Below are 16,156 nucleotides of genomic sequence, written 5' to 3'. Positions count from 1 at the left end.
CCTGGGCTCAAGCGATCCTCCCACCTCGGCCTCCCAAAGTGCTAAGATTACAGGTAAGGGCCGCTGTACCCGGCCAAGTTAGTTCTTAAAAATGAACTAGTTAGCAGTAAGATAAATTGACTGCATATAAAATGTAGATTTTTATACTTTTAAGGTATCCACTTATAAATAACATAAATCTTTTTGGTTTGTGTTTTCTGGTTTTTATTAGATGCCTAATATACTACTCAGTTTTTCAATTATGAACTTATTCTCAAATAGAATCATTTCATGTTGTATCTTGAACCACATTGATTTTTTTTTTTAATTCCAAGACCTTGTTATGGCCAGTTTGGATTTGTTGCTGTTGGGTGGGTGGTTGGTTGCTTGCTGTATAATTGTGGAGGGAAAAAGTAGTGAAGTGTATTAGCCTGAAAGAGACTTGAGTTTTTAAGAAGGGATAACTTTGGAGACCTAAGACTAACTTCTGACTCAAACAGTGGGGGTAATTTCTAACTTCAAAATTTGAAGAACGCTTTATTTCTTCATAAAGACTTTCTTGAGCGAGCATGTTAATGTGAGATTTAGCAAAATTTGATTTATTTATTGGGCCTTAGAGTCTTAGCTTAACATCCATTGAGCAGCTCCTGTGTGCCAAGTGCTGAGGGTCATTAAAGTGATTAAGTTGCAGCCCCTGTCCCAAAGGAGCGAATGGAGAGACCCAGCATAGAAGCTCTGCCACGAGAGGGCTAGAGCAAGAACGCACCAGCAGGGTGCCTGGGCGAGCAGGGGCTGGTGTCGGGAGCAGAAGGAACCGAAGAGGGCTGCGCCCTGGGCTACCCTGCTCACTGGGATGGGGTGGGGACGCGCTGTCCTTCCCGTTTATTTAGGGAGGAGGGGTCTTTCCCACTGAAGGAGAAATAACTTACCCGAGGTCACACAGCCTGGAAGTGATGGAGCCAGAATCCAAACCCAGACTGTTGTGTTGTTTTGTTTTGGATCTTTTTAAAAAAAATCATTTCAAAATAGGAATGTTGGCTGCTTGAAGAACATTTTGCTACAGGATTACAATAGTGGTATTTTCCCCAATGCCTTACCGTTTATTTGGCTCGGTAGCCTCTTTTTGTATAACAGTTTTGTACCTTGGGCTCATTTCTTAATCATTTTACAAATATTTATTGATGCATACCACATGCCAGGCAGGGTTCTAATGTGGATATGAGCAGGGGCTATGGCCCAGCTTTCCCATTTTACCATCCACCGGGGTGGGGACCAAGTAAGTAAGTAAAATGATCACCTGATTTGTTGTCACGATCGCTTTGACCATTATTGTCTACCAAGTAGTCTGGAGTTTGAGATTAAAATGGTGAATTTGCACATCCTAGTAAGTTCAAGTGTGAAAGGGACATATTTTTGAGAGTTAGTGTAAGGCCTGTCTGTAGAAGGAGAGTCACCTGGAACTTGATGGCTGTGAATGTAGCTTGGTGACATAAATCCTTACTCTCAGCTGTGTCCAGGAGAACTGTCTGCTGTGGTGGAAATGTTCTGTGCTGTCCTCGGCAGCAGCCCCTGGTTACCTGCAACTGCTGAGCACTTAACATGTACAGCTGAGAAAGTGAATTTTTAACTGTAGTTATTGTAAATTTAAGTGGACACACCTGTCTTGTGGTTAGGATATTGGACAGCACAGTCCTAGACTGGAATTGTTCAACTTTTTTGGAAAAGGGTCAGGTTGTAAGTAGTTTTGGCTTTGTGGGTGACAGCAGCCATAGACAGTAAATGAATAGGCATAACTGTGGTCCAGTAAAGCTTTATTGACAAACAGGTGACAGGCTGGATTTGGCCCATGGGCCATAGTTCACCAACCCCGTTCTAGACTGTTCTTTGACTTTTGGAATTGCCTGTTAAGGATAGGAAAGCATGTTTCCTGCAGGCCTTCAGTCTAGTGCCTCCTCCCTGTGCTGGGAAGCTGGGCCAGCTGTGATGCTGTGAGGCGTGGTGGGCAGGCCCGCTTCCCACCCTGCAGCGCACGCTCACTTCAGGAGCCAGGTTTAAGGCAGTGACAGCCAAGCCGGAAAGATGGTAATGGCCAGAGCGGAAGCACACAGTTTTGAGCCTTTTCCAGCTGGCCTTTATTCTGGGCTTCAAGGATGTTACTAACTGCTCTCATCTTGTTCTAGTCATTAGCAAACTTATCCAGTGAATGAGTCTGACTTTGTAAGACTCAGGAGTAGCTCCAGCCTGGTGGGATGTTGGAGAACAAACCATTCTTTTGATGTAAACCCATTTTCTCTTGGGAAGTGGAGGTCTAATGGAAAAGTTTATTTTCTCACAGGTACTTCCTGAGTCACCAATTTGTTGAAGGTCTTCACCTTTCCAATAAAAATTCATTAAAAAACATGCAAGAAGCAAGCATAAAACTCAAACCCCTTGGCTTTCATTTCCTGCTGTGCTAAATCTGGTGACTTAACCTATATTAATAATAATAATAGCTATACATGATGCACATGGGTTACTAAATTAGTAACACACCTGCATGGTGTGAAGTCAGTAAGTACTAGTGAGAATGGGTGCCCCCTATTATCTTTATTCCCTAAAATTAGGAAGGAAAAATGCTTGAATGATGACTAAACAGATTCTTCAAATGCTTAAACCAGTGATTCTCTGAACAGAGCCTCAGCTCAAGATTTTTACTTCACAAACATCTATTTACTATGTAACTGTAGCTCTCTGCAAAGTGACTTTATAGAAATACAGCCTTAACCTTACCCATATCCTATCCTGTATCCAATCCTGTATCCTATATGTAAAGTCGTTTCTTTTGTATTCCTGGTGGCATGGAAGGTAACCAAAGTAACAGATAACTCTCTGAGGAAACAGGGATGGGTATGTTTATGTAAAGTCTGTACACCTTTTTGTTCCTTAAACACACACACATTTATGCTCATAAACACACTCTCGTCCACCTCCCTCATCCATACGCTCTCAATCTCAGAGGCAAAAACAAAAACTTACCATTCAACTTGGGTCTAATGTCTGCTCAGGAGGTTTTGCCTTGCAGCAAAAGCTATCTTCTAAAATTTTTTCATTAAAGTATGTGTGCAGAGGAATGAAAGAAAAACATAGGGAAGGTTATTAGTCAAGAATAGGGTGTGTGTTTTTAAACCCAGGAAAAGAACAGACAGAAACACAAAGACACAGTGGTTTGGGATACATCCTAACTTCTGGTTCCACATGTCAAATAAAATTACGAGGTACTTCTTTTTGGATCCTACAGCACTTTGCCAATTGTGACAAGCCGTTATGAACACTCATGTACTTCTTCCTCCCAGCACTCCTGCCTAGCAGATGAGCAGGACAATCCTAGCATTTCTCCTCCCCAAGGTCACCCAGCCTAGAGGGCCCAGTCCAGGGCTGTTGGCAGCACCAAGTACGAGGTCCCGAAGCTGCTGCTGGTGGCTGTCCCAGAGGAGAGGCAGCGTGCATTGAGTGCCTTCAGTGTGCTGGGTCATGGCTGAAACCCTGTACCTCTGTTCTCTCTCTGAATCTGCCCAGCACTGTGAGGCATTATAATCCTCCCCCACTCACCACCGTCCCTGCCTTTTTCTCCCCCCTGGGAGAAAAAAGGGAGCCTCTTGCCCAGGGCCACAGAGAATGTAGTGAAACACGATTTGAGCCTCAATCAGTCTGATAGTAAAGCTCATGTTCTTTGCTCTGCAGACATAAGAGTGTTGAGAGATGCTGGTGGAAGCTCCCACCTCATAGGTACTTCTTGATTTTTATATATATTTGAGTGTCTGGAGTTCCAAACTCATTTCAGGGTTGAATAGGAGTTTGTTAAAGGTTTACATGCATATGTTCTTGGTGTGCAGGGAGAAAGTTGATAATTTTACCTGCTGTCCCAGTTCACTTACCAAATCTGCCAGCTAGTAATTGTTAACTTATCTCCTCCACAAAATCAGGAGTATCCTGAGGACAGTCCTGTTGAACTTGTTCTCTGGTGACACTGAGCATTATTCCTAGAGTAGAGGCATCAGTTAGTGTCAGTGGATTAAAAATTAAAAGTTATTTCTGAGTGATCACTCAGGAAATAGCCATCTACTATATTTCTTTTTTTGAGATGGAGTCTCGCTTTGTCACCCAGGCTGGGGTGCAGTGGTGCGATCTCGGCTCACTGCAACCTCTACCTCCCAGGTTCAAGCAATTCTCCTGTGTCAGCCTCCTGAGTAGCTGGGATTACAGGTGCCCACCACCACACCTGGCTATTTTTTGTATTTTTAGTAGAGACAGGGTTTCACCATGATGGCCAGTCTGGTCTCGAACTCCTGACCTCAAGTGATCCACCCGCCTTGGCCTCCCAAAGTGCTGGGATTATAGGCATAGGCATGAGCCACCACACCCAGCCTATCTGGTGTATTTCTTTTTTTTTTTTTTTTTGAGATGGAGTCTTGCTCTGTCACCCAGGCTGGACTGCAGTGGCGCTATCTTGGCTCACTGCAAGCTCCGCCTCCCGGGTTCACGCCATTCTCCTGCTCAGCCTCCCGAGTAGCTGGGACTACAGGTGCCCGCCACCACACCCGGCTAATTTTTTCTGTATTTTTAGTAGAGACAGGGTTTCACCATGTTAGCCGGGATGGTCTCGATCTCCTGACCTCGTGATCCGCCCGCCTCGGCCTCCCAAAGTGCTGGGATTACAGGCGTGAGCCACCGTGCCCAGCCTATCTGGTGTATTTCTTAGCTAAATACCTCATCAGTGGAATGAGAAGCTAATGAGAAGCTGTACTTTATTTTTCTTTCAATCCTCTATACACTGTAGTTAACGTATTTCAATGAAAAACATATAGGAGATGGCTTTTGCTGCAAGGCACAAAACCTGCTGAGCAGACGTTATACCCAAGTTCAAGAGTAAGACTACCAAAAAGGTGACAGACTTTACACAAGGTGGCTGGTTGAAAGAGCAGACACAGGTGCCCACTCCACTCTGGGCCTTGCTCAGGCGCTGTTTCCGCTTCCTGTCACACTGGAAATAGGACCTCCAAGTGGAGAACTTCAAAACGTGGGGTAAATCATTTCTCTCACTGACATCTTGGAAAGACACTGGCTAAAATGCATGGGGGAAACCAGTACTCCCACAGCAGGTAGAAGTCTGGCTTTATTTGAGACCCTTGAATTACACATAAATCAAAAACTCTTCTAGTTTAAAAAAGAAAAAAGACTAAAGAGATATAACAGTTAGGTACAGTGAATGAATCTAGATCAGATCCTTGTTCTAAAAAGTGTAAAATCAAACCTATTAGAGACATTTTGAAGGCAGCTGGAGAAAGTGGAGTGCGGAATGATGTTGGATGTATGGAATTACTGTGAACTTTCTAGGCGTAAAAAGGTGTCCAAATTTTGTAAGGGACTTATTCTTAGGGAATGCAGAATGAAGTATTAATAAGTGAAGGATCATGATCTCTGCAACTTCAAATGGTAAAGAGAATAGTGGGTAAAAAGCAAATTGTGTCAAAGCATGAACAGTTGTTGAATCTAGGTGAGTGGATATACAATATACAAGTATTGAAATTCTATGGAGATTTTAACTTTTTCATAATGTTTGAGAGAAATACATATTTCGAGATGGAGTCGTGCTCTGTCGCCAGGCTGGAGTGCAGTGGAGCAATCTCAGCCCACTGCAACCTCCGCCTCCTGGGTTCAAGTGATTCCACTGCCTCAGCCTCTCAAGTAGCTGGGACTACAGGCACCCACCACCACACTCGGCTAATATTTTGTATTTTAATAGAGACAGGGTTTCACCATGTTGGCCAGGATGGTCTCAATCTCCTGACCTCATGTTCCACCTCCCAAAGTGCTGGGATTACAGGCGTGAGTCACTGCCCCAGGATGAGAAATACATTTTTAAAAAATAAGGCTGTTTCACTCTCTTATCATTTCAATATTCACTGGTGAAGGAAATATATTTAAAAAGGTTCTGCTTTGGAAAAAATGTACAAAGGAAATGTAATAACTTAGCTACCGTTTCCTAAGCCGTGAGCAGTGGCCTTTCATGTTTGAGTCTTTGCCAGCCAGTGTTGGTCCTCTGGTTGTAACTCACGGTAGCTGCACAGATGGCCACACCATCTTACCAAACAGCGTTTTTGGGGTGCATTACCATTTCTGATGCTTATTGGCATTTTTATTGGTCTTTTGGAGTGTAACTGCGTTTAAGGCACACTGGAAGATAAGATAAAACCAAAGTTTCCTCCGCACTTTAAGAGCTAGGGTGATTTGTGGTTGAGGGTAGGACCTGGAGCCACAGGCCAGGGTCAGATCACCACTACCCCCCACCCCGCCCACCCCAGGCAAGCTGAACTGTCTAGGGCACGTGACTCACTGTTTCTAGAAATGGAACGTGAAATGGGAATAATAATACAACCTACCTCTTTGGGGTTTTTTCAAAGTTAAGTGAATGCACGTAAAGAGCTTAAAATGGCGCCTGGAGTGTCGTGAGACTCAATGCTCGTGGTGTCTGTGGTTGTCTCTTTCGTGGGTCGCATGTGGTACTCCAGAGCCCCGCCACTTAGCCGTCATCTGTTTTCTTTTTCTCCAGCTTATTATCTGTATTTGTTCATCTCGAAGCTCATCTGTCTCTCTCTCTTTTACCCAGCCTTTTCATCTCTTGCAGTTTGCTTGGCATTTCACCATTTGGAAGAAATTAGTATCATCAGTACCTCTGGAGTTTGCACTATGCTCTGCTTATAGATTGTGTATAGTTACCTGCTAAGATGGTCCTAAGCACATGTCCACGGCCTCGGTTTAGAGTATACCGAGTGCTCCCTATTCAGTCTTTCTGTTGCCGTGCTCCAGTCCATGAAGTCTAGAGTAAAATAAGAAATTGGCATTTATATACATCTCCCCTCCTCATCTTTAACTCTTTAGAAGAAAAGAGTTTTAGTATCACATTCATAAGAAATTTCATCTTTAAAAGTTAGTATTACAGGCACAGTGCCTCACACCTGTAATACCAGCACTTTGGGAGGCCAAGGTGGGCAGATCCCCTGAGGTCAGGAGTTCAAGACCAGCCTGGCCAACATGGCAAAACCCCATCTCTACTAAAAATACAAAAATTAGCCAGCATGGTGGCAGGTGCCTGTAATCCCAGCTACTCGCGTGGTTAAGGCAGGACAATCACTTAAACCTGGGAGGCGGAGGTTGCAGTGAGCCGAGATCATGCCACTGCACACCAGCCTGGGCAACAGAGTGAGACTCTGTCTCAAAAAAAAAAAAAAAAAGTTAGCGATATCTGTGGTTAATTTCAAATAGGGTGACTTTACATGTCATTTCCCTTTAGTTGTTTTTAAATGCAGATGTTGCTTTAATTAAATAATATTTGAAATAAGTGGGGTCCCAACTATAACCTTATATCTTATTGTTTTTAAATGTTGATATTTTGGTGTTTTCAGTAGAATTTGAGCTGTTAACAGTGATGAGGTTTTTTCAGTTTCTTGGTCATCAATGTATGTGACCTCGTTATAATACACATGGATTTTTGTCTGCTGGTTGTGTTGCTCATGAGCAATGTGTTCTAATTATGGTATTTTAACTTATAACTTATGAAAACAGTAATGTTTCATGCTAGGGAACAAGTCCTGAAGAACCCTCAAGCCCTAAAGTACCATCTCCACTTCTTCCTGAGTTGCTGGTTCTTATTCTTGGTGGGCTTCAAGGAAGAGGTGGGTGGTGAGGGTGTCTGTATATGTGTGTTTACACTTGTAGACAGTTTCTGCACATGTGTAATTAGGAATGGGTTGTTGGTTTTGTTTTTTTTCCCAGCTTTATGTAGTTGGTCAGACTTCTCAAAGTGGGGTAGCATTTGATAATTGGTCTCTTGGAACTCTGAAGCCTTTGCATGGAGCAGTGTTTACCCTGGGCAGCCTGTGGCCCCTGGGGTCACAGAGCTGCTTTCCAGGGGCTTTGCAAGGCCATCACCGCCTGGTAAGATTACCAAGATCTAATTTACCTCTTTCGCTGTGTGGACGTTTGCCCTGGTGGTGCAAAGGCAATGGCAAGTAACATGGCGCCTTTGTTTCATCAAGCAGGACAGCGGTGTTCAGCTAGCGGCACACCAGGCTGACCCAAGAATGTCCTTGATGAAGCATGAAGTTACTGGGTTTTTAAGTCTCAACTCTTTTGTATACCTTTTTAATTTTGTTTTTGTTTGGGTTTGTTTTTAATTTTGTTTTTGTTTGGGTTTGTTTTGGTTTGGTTTTTTGGTTGCCCAGGCTGGAGTGCAATGGCACAATCACAGCTCACTGCAGCCTCAACGCCCCCAGCTCAAGCATTCCTCCCACCTCAGCATCCTGTGTAGCTGGGACTACAGGCAAGCACCACCACACCCAGCGCGGTTTGTTGTTGTTGTTGTTGTTGTTATCGTTCTTTTTCGGTAGAGCTGGGGTCTCACTGGGTTGCTCAGGCTGGTCTCAAACTCCTGGGCTCAAATGATCCTCCTGCTTTGGCCTCCCAGAGTGCTGGGATTAGAGGCGTGAGCCACTGCACCCAGTCTCCTTTTTAATTTTGCGTGACAAAATGCAGAGTTCACACAAAGCCCTTCTAGCATGCTGGAGTGTGATAGCCGTCTCGAAGAAAAGCGCCCATGTGATGTGTGAGTTATGAGCCAAAATAGCCACTTTTTCCAGGAACTTATAAATTATAAGAATAGTAACGTAAAATCATTTTTACTTGACAGAACAAAAAGCAGACAAACTGTGGATATTAAGACTTAAATATTTGTTTTGTTTCATTTCTTCAAAAAATTGACATGAGAGCAGTTTTAGTAACAAAAACCTTTTATACGTTTTTAGTATCTTGATAGCCCTCTCGGTTCATAATGCTCTGAGTTGGTGTTACATCATATTATCCTGTATTGTACTGTGTATACATACATTGCATAAATGCTTAATGTGGTCTCGCATGTTTTTCTGTGTATTTGGCTTAAACTTTCAGACTAGGCATCTAGGAGGCAGCAGCAAGTGAAAGGTGGAGCTGTCACAGACACTCAGCCCCCACAGCCTGTGCATAGGTGCTCTAGGCTAATTTTACAGGTGTAATGACCAGGCCAGAGTGAAACCATGTTGTCTCATTTTAGAACAGAGGTCACTTACGCTTCACCAAGCTGCTGGAAATGTGGAATTTTCTCAATTCTTGGACCTGGTCCTGAGGAGATGTTTCCCTTTAGAGAATATCATTGACGCTTTTAAAAGTATTTTACTAGATGTTGAAAACATTGAGGTCTTATTAATTTAGTGACCCCACCACCACCCCCCCACCACACACACACACGCGCACACACACACACGCACACACACACACATCCCTTGCTAAATTATCACATCAAATCATACAGGAATCTGGCGCTATCAGAGCCAGGGTTAAGGCCTAATAGTGTCACTAGTTACTGAGCTTCTTGATTAAGTCACCTTACTTTCCTGAACCTCCAAATAAGTTACATTAAAAATGCATTTGATTAAATTACTTATTTTAGAGGGGATTGGAAGAAAGGAGCTGTGATTGGCGTTCCGATCTAATCCCCCAAAGAGGAAAACACCAACGAGAATGAACACATTTCTCCTTTTATGTTATTCTTAGTTAAGAGAAATGCTCTGCCAGGAGAAAACTTAAATGACTATTAAATGGGTGGGGATTTTTAAAAGAATCTAATGAATTCAGATACTTTTTCTTTTTACACAAAGTCACAAATGACGTTATGTTGTTAAGTGTTTTTATGACCTACTCTTAAGCAACATTTAAATTTAAGCCAAAGTTAAAGTTGTGATTTTGGGAAATTTTTTACTTATCCTTCCTCTCTTCCCTACTTCCTTCCCTTAAGAACCCCATTCTTATTTTCTCATTTATATCCTGGCTGAGGCTATCAGGTATTGAAACTGGCCCTTTGAAGACATGTAAACTTTTGGGGACTGGCTTTTCTCATTCAAATAGTCTAATATCAGTGGGTATGAACTCTGCATTTTTTTACTTCTAAATCTTATGATCATTTAAATGTTAACTTTCAAAATATTAATCTTGAATTTTCACGTTTTTGTGTGAGTTGGAATTACTATCCAATTAAATGAACATAAATTATACTGCCTACATAGACTGGAAAAATATCTTTTGGTGGGCCGTGTGTGTATATGCACACATGTGTTTATGTAAAACCAAATATCAACTTAGAAAAACCAGTTCAGTCTTATAGTCTTGTATAGTGTAACATGTGGGCTGAGACATTTGCTTATTTGAGCCTTTTCACCCTTTATTTGTAAAAAGGAGGAGAGCCTTTAAGTGAAATGTAAACTAAACTTGGAACCCCTAAAACGATTTTGAACACTACTTGACATTTAAATGTTTATTAAAAATAAAGCAAAGTTTAAGAAGCATGTTTGGTAAAGAGTTCTTTGGCAGGAAATGGGGACTTATCAGCCAAGCTAATAGCCTTAGCTATGGCATCCATAGTAACTAAGACACGCTGCCGATGTAAATATTTATGCCAGCTAGCAGTGCTGCAGAACCCGGGCCGAGCAGTTCAGAGCAGTGAAATTAAAGCATCAGCCGCCAATGTTTGATTTCTTTTGTATTATCCGGTATTCTAAGCATTACCATCATTCATCTCTTCTAGGGTTTTTCAAAATAGTTTAGTCCTAAGAACAAGAATCCTAGAAGACCAGTTTACTCGGAGTAATTTGGTACCCTCTCCCCCACAGCATGATAGATACTCAAATGAGAATAGAGAGGCTGTTATTGTTTGTCATTAGCACCCTGGAACCTTTTTCATCTTCAAAGCTCCTCGCAAAAGGGTTCATTAACCGTCGCCCTCTTTCCTGTGAGAGAGTAAACAAGTATGATTAGTCCTGCTTTGACAGCGGTGGAAACCGAAGCAGAGAGGTTCTCCAGCTTGCCTGAGGTCCAAGAAGGAGCTGGTGACAGAGACCAGATACCGGACCAGCACTTGGGTTTTCTGACTCACGGTTCTGGGCTCACCCCTCTCTGAGCATGCACTGAGCCTGCTCTTGCAGCTTTCTTTATCACAGGGATCTATCTACACGGTACTTTCTGCTCTCAGCTTTTTACAGTGGTGTAGAGTGCAGTGAAGCTGAAACCAGGTTAGTTGATCTTATGGTGTCATCTAGAAAAACAAGAGATGCAGATTCTGGGTCACGAAGGTAAGGCTGTACTTTGAGGGTTTGTGGTTATGGATGAAATTAACTTATCTGAGCCTTACATTGCCTCACTAGGCACAGTGCCCACTAGTTCCGTGGCACAGCCCCAGAGCTCCTGTTGAAGAAACAGACTCCAGGACTGACTTTACACTTGATTTTAGGAGCTTGCACATCCCGAGAGATTCATGTTCAAGCTGCATTTTAGACATAGCTGGCAGGAGTATTTTCGTGCTAAACGTAAACTTACTATTGGTAAAGATTCTTAATGAGTAATTCTTAGGATTTAGTACAAAATTAGATGTATTCTTTTTATTGGTAATGATATATCATGAAGTTCTTGCGGGGTGGGGGAGAGAGGCATTCATCTGCAAACTGGCTCTGTTTTAGCGTAGACATTTGTCTATGGGGAAACAGTAGGAAAGCATCAAGAAATATTTCTTGATGTATACAATTGAGGTGATGTTTACATTGTAGTGAAAAAAAACCTATGCGCGCATGTTCCTGATTTTAATGAAGCTCTGCAAAGATTTCCTTCCTCATTCTTTGCTTTTGATTCTGCGTATGTGCTGTTGCTAATTTAAGTGTTGGTAACCCTGTGTCCTTTGTTGTGCCAAACAAGGTTAAAATTAAGACGAAAAAATGTCTGAGTTCATTTCAAATGGAAGGATAACATGATACCTAACACAGAAGAGAACAAAATTTCCTTTTGACTTTCTGCCCTATGTCCACCTGAAGCTGCATTTCACTCACTCACATTTAGAAATCACCCACTTGGTGGTTGGCTCTGTGCTTAGTGCTAAGAACTGGTCATGTTATAGGTTCTGGGGGTGCGTGTCTGCACTGGCTTCAGGAGGAGGGAGCAGGCCCTGTGGGGCCCAGCAAGGCCTCCCTGGAGAAGCAGTGTGTTAGCTGAAGTTTAATCAACTAATTGGTGGTCCTGGGATGCAGTTGGGAAGATGGGATGATTCAGCCTGCTGGGCTATGTGTTGGGGGTGGTTGTCGCACTGTGATGAGAAAAATCCTGGAAAAGGGTGTATGTCAAGTAAGTAGCATCCCTTTATGACTGATGAAAGGAGAGCAGCAGAGAGCAGTTAAGTGGAAGGCAAGACACAGCAGCAGCATCTCGCGCCATCTTCGTCACTACACAAGGGGAAGTTGGGCTAAGAATAAATTTGTTTTGGTTCCAGGATGAAACTCAAGAGATACAGAAGAAACTGAAAGTGATACTTTTGGCAGAGGGATAGGATAAGAGGGTTTTCACTGTGTGTGTGTGTGTGTGTGTGTGTGTGTGTGTGTGTATTGATGAATGTATTACTTATTAAAAAAATGTAAAGGCATAACATTAAAAGTGGGAGACATATACTGATAATGGAATCCGGGCATTACTGTCTTTCTGTGTCTTAGAAGTTACTGCTATGATTTTAGCCACTTAACTGGCTAGAGCAGTTTTGAAAGGCCAAGATCATGGGTTTAAGATTTGAGAGTTGGCCAAAAGGTAACTTTCCTAGTCCTTATCGTGGAGTGCACGCTCCCAGCTTTTGCCCAGCCTATCTGGGGTGCACACGCTCATCGGTGAGGGCAACAGAACACAGCATGCAGGCAGAACTGTGCAGGTCAGTCACCACTCCACCTCCTAGCCAGGGTCTCACTCCGATTCCATCATTCGGGTTTCACTGAACTTTCATGTTGGCATTTCATTTAGCTGAATGAACCAGTTTTGTTGTATTTTAGATACTCTCACTGTGTGGTTAGCCCTGTTCAGTTTTTGTAGGTGAACGGTAAAGCTGTCAAAACCAGATCTGCTGAAAACCAAAATGTTCAGTGTCATCTTCGGCAGAGGGGATTATCAGAAACTTCTGGGGCAGGAAGGGAAATTTAAGAAGGAATTTGGGGAAGGTAGGGCCTCATGGCTTTGGTTTTTCTGGTGGTCCAAGAGAGGAGGCCTCTGGAGAATTGAGGGGGAACAATAAGTGACAAGCATGAAGAATGAAGAGGGAACTGACCAAGGATCGGTGAGAGTAGGAGGTGGCCCAGAGGGCGTGGTCAGATGTGGCTATCACAGCTGTCACAGCAAAGTCTTTGTACTCCGAGAACCAAGCCTTTATCATATATATGTTTTGCAGATATTTTTCTCATACTGTGGGTTGTCTTTTTCACTGTCTTTTTTTTTTTTTTTTTTTGAGACGGAGTCTCGCTCTGTCACCCAGGCTGGAGTGCAGTGGCGCGATCTCGGCTCACTGCAAGCTCCGCCTCCCGGGTTCACGCCATTCTCCTGCCTCAGCCTCTCCGAGTAGCTGGGACTACAGGCGCCCGCCACCACGCCCAGCTAATTTCTTTTTGTATTTTTAGTAGAGACGGGGTTTCACCATGATCTCGATCTCCTGACCTCGTGATCCGCCCACCTCGGCCTCCCAAAGTGCTGGGATTACAAGCGTGAGCCACCGCGCCTGGCCTTTTTCACTGTCTTGATGGTGTCATTTGCAGCACACGTTTTTAATTTAGAGGAAGACCAGTTTATCTTGATTTGGCTTCTGTCTCCTATGCTTATGGTGTCATAGCTATGAAACCATTGTTGAATCCAGACTTACTCTTATACATTCTTCTAAGAGTTTTTTAACATGAGTTCTCTTACATTTTGGTCTTTGTTCCATTCATGTTAGTTTTTATATAGGGTGTGAAGTAAGGGTCCAACTTCATTTATTTGCATGTGAATATCCGGTTTTCCCAGAACCGTTTGTTGGAAAAACAATTATTTCCCTTATTGAATGGGTTTGGCACACTTGTTGAAAATCAATGGACCATAAATAAGAGGGTTTATTTCTGGATTCTCTATTCCATTGGTCTGTATGTCTGTCCTTATGTCTGTACCACACTGTCTTGATTACTGTAGCTCTCTTGTAAGCTTTAAAATCAGGAAGTGTGAACTCTCCAACTTTGTTCTTTTTTTCAAAATTGTTTTGGTATTTTGGGTCCCTTTTGGTATATTGGGTCCATTTTATTCAATGGTGTAATGATATGTGCATTTCCATATGAATTTTAGGATCAGCTTAGCAATGTTCCTTGTCTCTTTCTTCTAATTCTGTAGGCTTTCCTGGGTTAGAATCAATTAGACTAGGACAGTGCTCTCCGGAATCTGCCCAGTAGCTGCTCTGACTGTGAGCATCTGGGCACTTAGTCTGAAATGGTCCATAAAGAACCCCTAAAATGTTTAAGTTTCTAAAATCCCTGGTTGTACTGTTGTATTGTAAAAAGCTATTTGAATTTAGTATTCTGTTTCATGATTATTTTAGTTAAGTGCAAAAATGTTTAACTTTTTTTTTTTTTTTTTTGAGATGGAGTCTTGCTCTGTCGCCGAGGCTGGAGTGCAGTGGAGTGATCTCGGCTCACTGCAGCCTCTGCCTCCCGGGTTCAAGCGATTCTTGTGTCTCAGCGTCCCGAGTATCTAGGATTACAGGTGTGTGCCACCACACCCTGCTAATTTTTGTATTTTTAGTAGACACAGGGTTCCGCCATGTTGGCCAGGCTGGTCTCGAACTCCTGACCTGAAGTGATCTGCCCGCCTTGACCTCCCAAAGTGCTGGGATTACAGGCTTGAGCCACTACACTCAGCCTTGTTTAACATTTTTCAACTGCATGGAAAACTGATATTCTAGGATGTATATTGCGTTTATCCTATGGCTTTATGCACCCTCCAGAATGCATACCCCAGCATAAAAGGCCAAGTTAGGGAGAAACCTGCCTGCTGGAGTTCTTAGATTTATAAAAGTTGTTTCCTTAACTGTCTGCCCTCTGACCTCTCCAGACCACAGCCAGCAGAGGAGAACTAAAGGGCAGAGACAACACTGATCCGCTGCCATCTGCACTGGGCAAGATGGCCTCACCTGACTCACAGCTGTTGCTTTCTCTCGCAAAGCTGCTATCATTTTCTGCTGATTATTAAAATAGATTTGGATCTTGTCAATTTTGGCCGTCAAAAAGATTGAACTTTTACGGGATAAAATCCATTATTTTCCTAAATTATCTTGTTTTGGGAAATCAGTTCTCGGCCATAAGTGCAGGCTCAGGTGTGCTAAGGAGGGCACCCCAGACACCTGTGCTGCTCTGTGACAGGACTTACCTGTCAAAGGCGAAAATAAGGGTGATGTCATGTGAGTTTTCCATTAAGCTAAATTTATTCCATGTACAGGACTATCTTTTATTCTGAAATTGTCTTCTTATTCCCTATAACCTCATATTGGAAGTGAGATACTGTCTTTTTTGTTATTGAAATGTCTTTTCTGTAGGGTCTTTTTTTACTAATCTTATTTGTATGTTAGGATGATAACCCAGTGTCAGTCCTCAGGATTCTTTATGAAATGTTCCTAGTCTGTGAAATTCTAACTCTAGAATTTCAGTTTAGACCACAAATCCCAAATTTTTACCTTGTTTACATTTGTAGTTACCATATAATATTTCAAATGATTTATATAACCTAAAAGCCCATTTTTTTATTCTTTTCATATGAAATGTCCAGAATAGGCAAATCCATAGAGACAGAAAGCAGATTAGAGGTTGCCAGGGGCTGCGGGGAGGGAGGAAAGGGGAGTAATTACTTACAGGGACGGGGAGTTCTTCTGGGATCCTGAAAAAGTTTTGAAACTCGACAGAGGGCTGATTGCACAACATTGTAAAGGCGCTGAATGCCCCTGAAGTGTACTTGAAATGGTTCATTGTACGTTATATGAATTTTCAATTTTTGGAAAAGCCCATTTTATTCAGTGATATAATGATATATAAGAAGACTGGAAGGTGTAGGGGGAGTGTTGTATTCAGAGGATATACATCAAGGCAAGAATACTCTGTATGCATGTACACACACACAAATACATATACACAAAGAACATACCTATTATTAATTTGTTTCTAAGTATGATCATTAGAAGCCGATTAGGTAAATAAATTTTCTGCTTTGGGACAAGCAGAAAGATTTAACACTTAACTGAAAT

The 16,156-nt window shown here is 42.5% G+C and overlaps 1 protein-coding gene across 16 annotated transcripts in view; it reads left to right on the top strand.

The window, feature by feature from the left end:
- The window catches only part of PPP2R5C (protein phosphatase 2 regulatory subunit B'gamma), a 169,722-nt gene that overhangs the window by 51,646 nt on the left and 101,920 nt on the right, over nucleotides 1-16,156 (top strand). For 4 of the 16 annotated variants that reach the window (XM_063643876.1, XM_063643875.1, XM_063643871.1 and 1 more), the window contains exon 1: nucleotides 10,891-11,174. The exons of the other annotated variants lie outside the window; for them this stretch is intronic. In XM_063643876.1, the coding sequence (XP_063499946.1) occupies nucleotides 11,153-11,174 (22 nt within the window). In that variant the 5' untranslated portion in view covers nucleotides 10,891-11,152. Of the gene's footprint in view, nucleotides 1-10,890; nucleotides 11,175-16,156 lie in introns of those variants that run through there. 16 annotated transcript variants of the gene reach the window in all.

The sequence above is a fragment of the Symphalangus syndactylus genome, chromosome 8 (assembly GCF_028878055.3).
Source record: "Symphalangus syndactylus isolate Jambi chromosome 8, NHGRI_mSymSyn1-v2.1_pri, whole genome shotgun sequence".
Taxonomy (NCBI): Eukaryota; Metazoa; Chordata; class Mammalia; order Primates; family Hylobatidae; genus Symphalangus; species Symphalangus syndactylus.
Note: the sequence above shows the minus strand (reverse complement) of the source record. Positions and strands in the feature narration are given on the sequence as shown.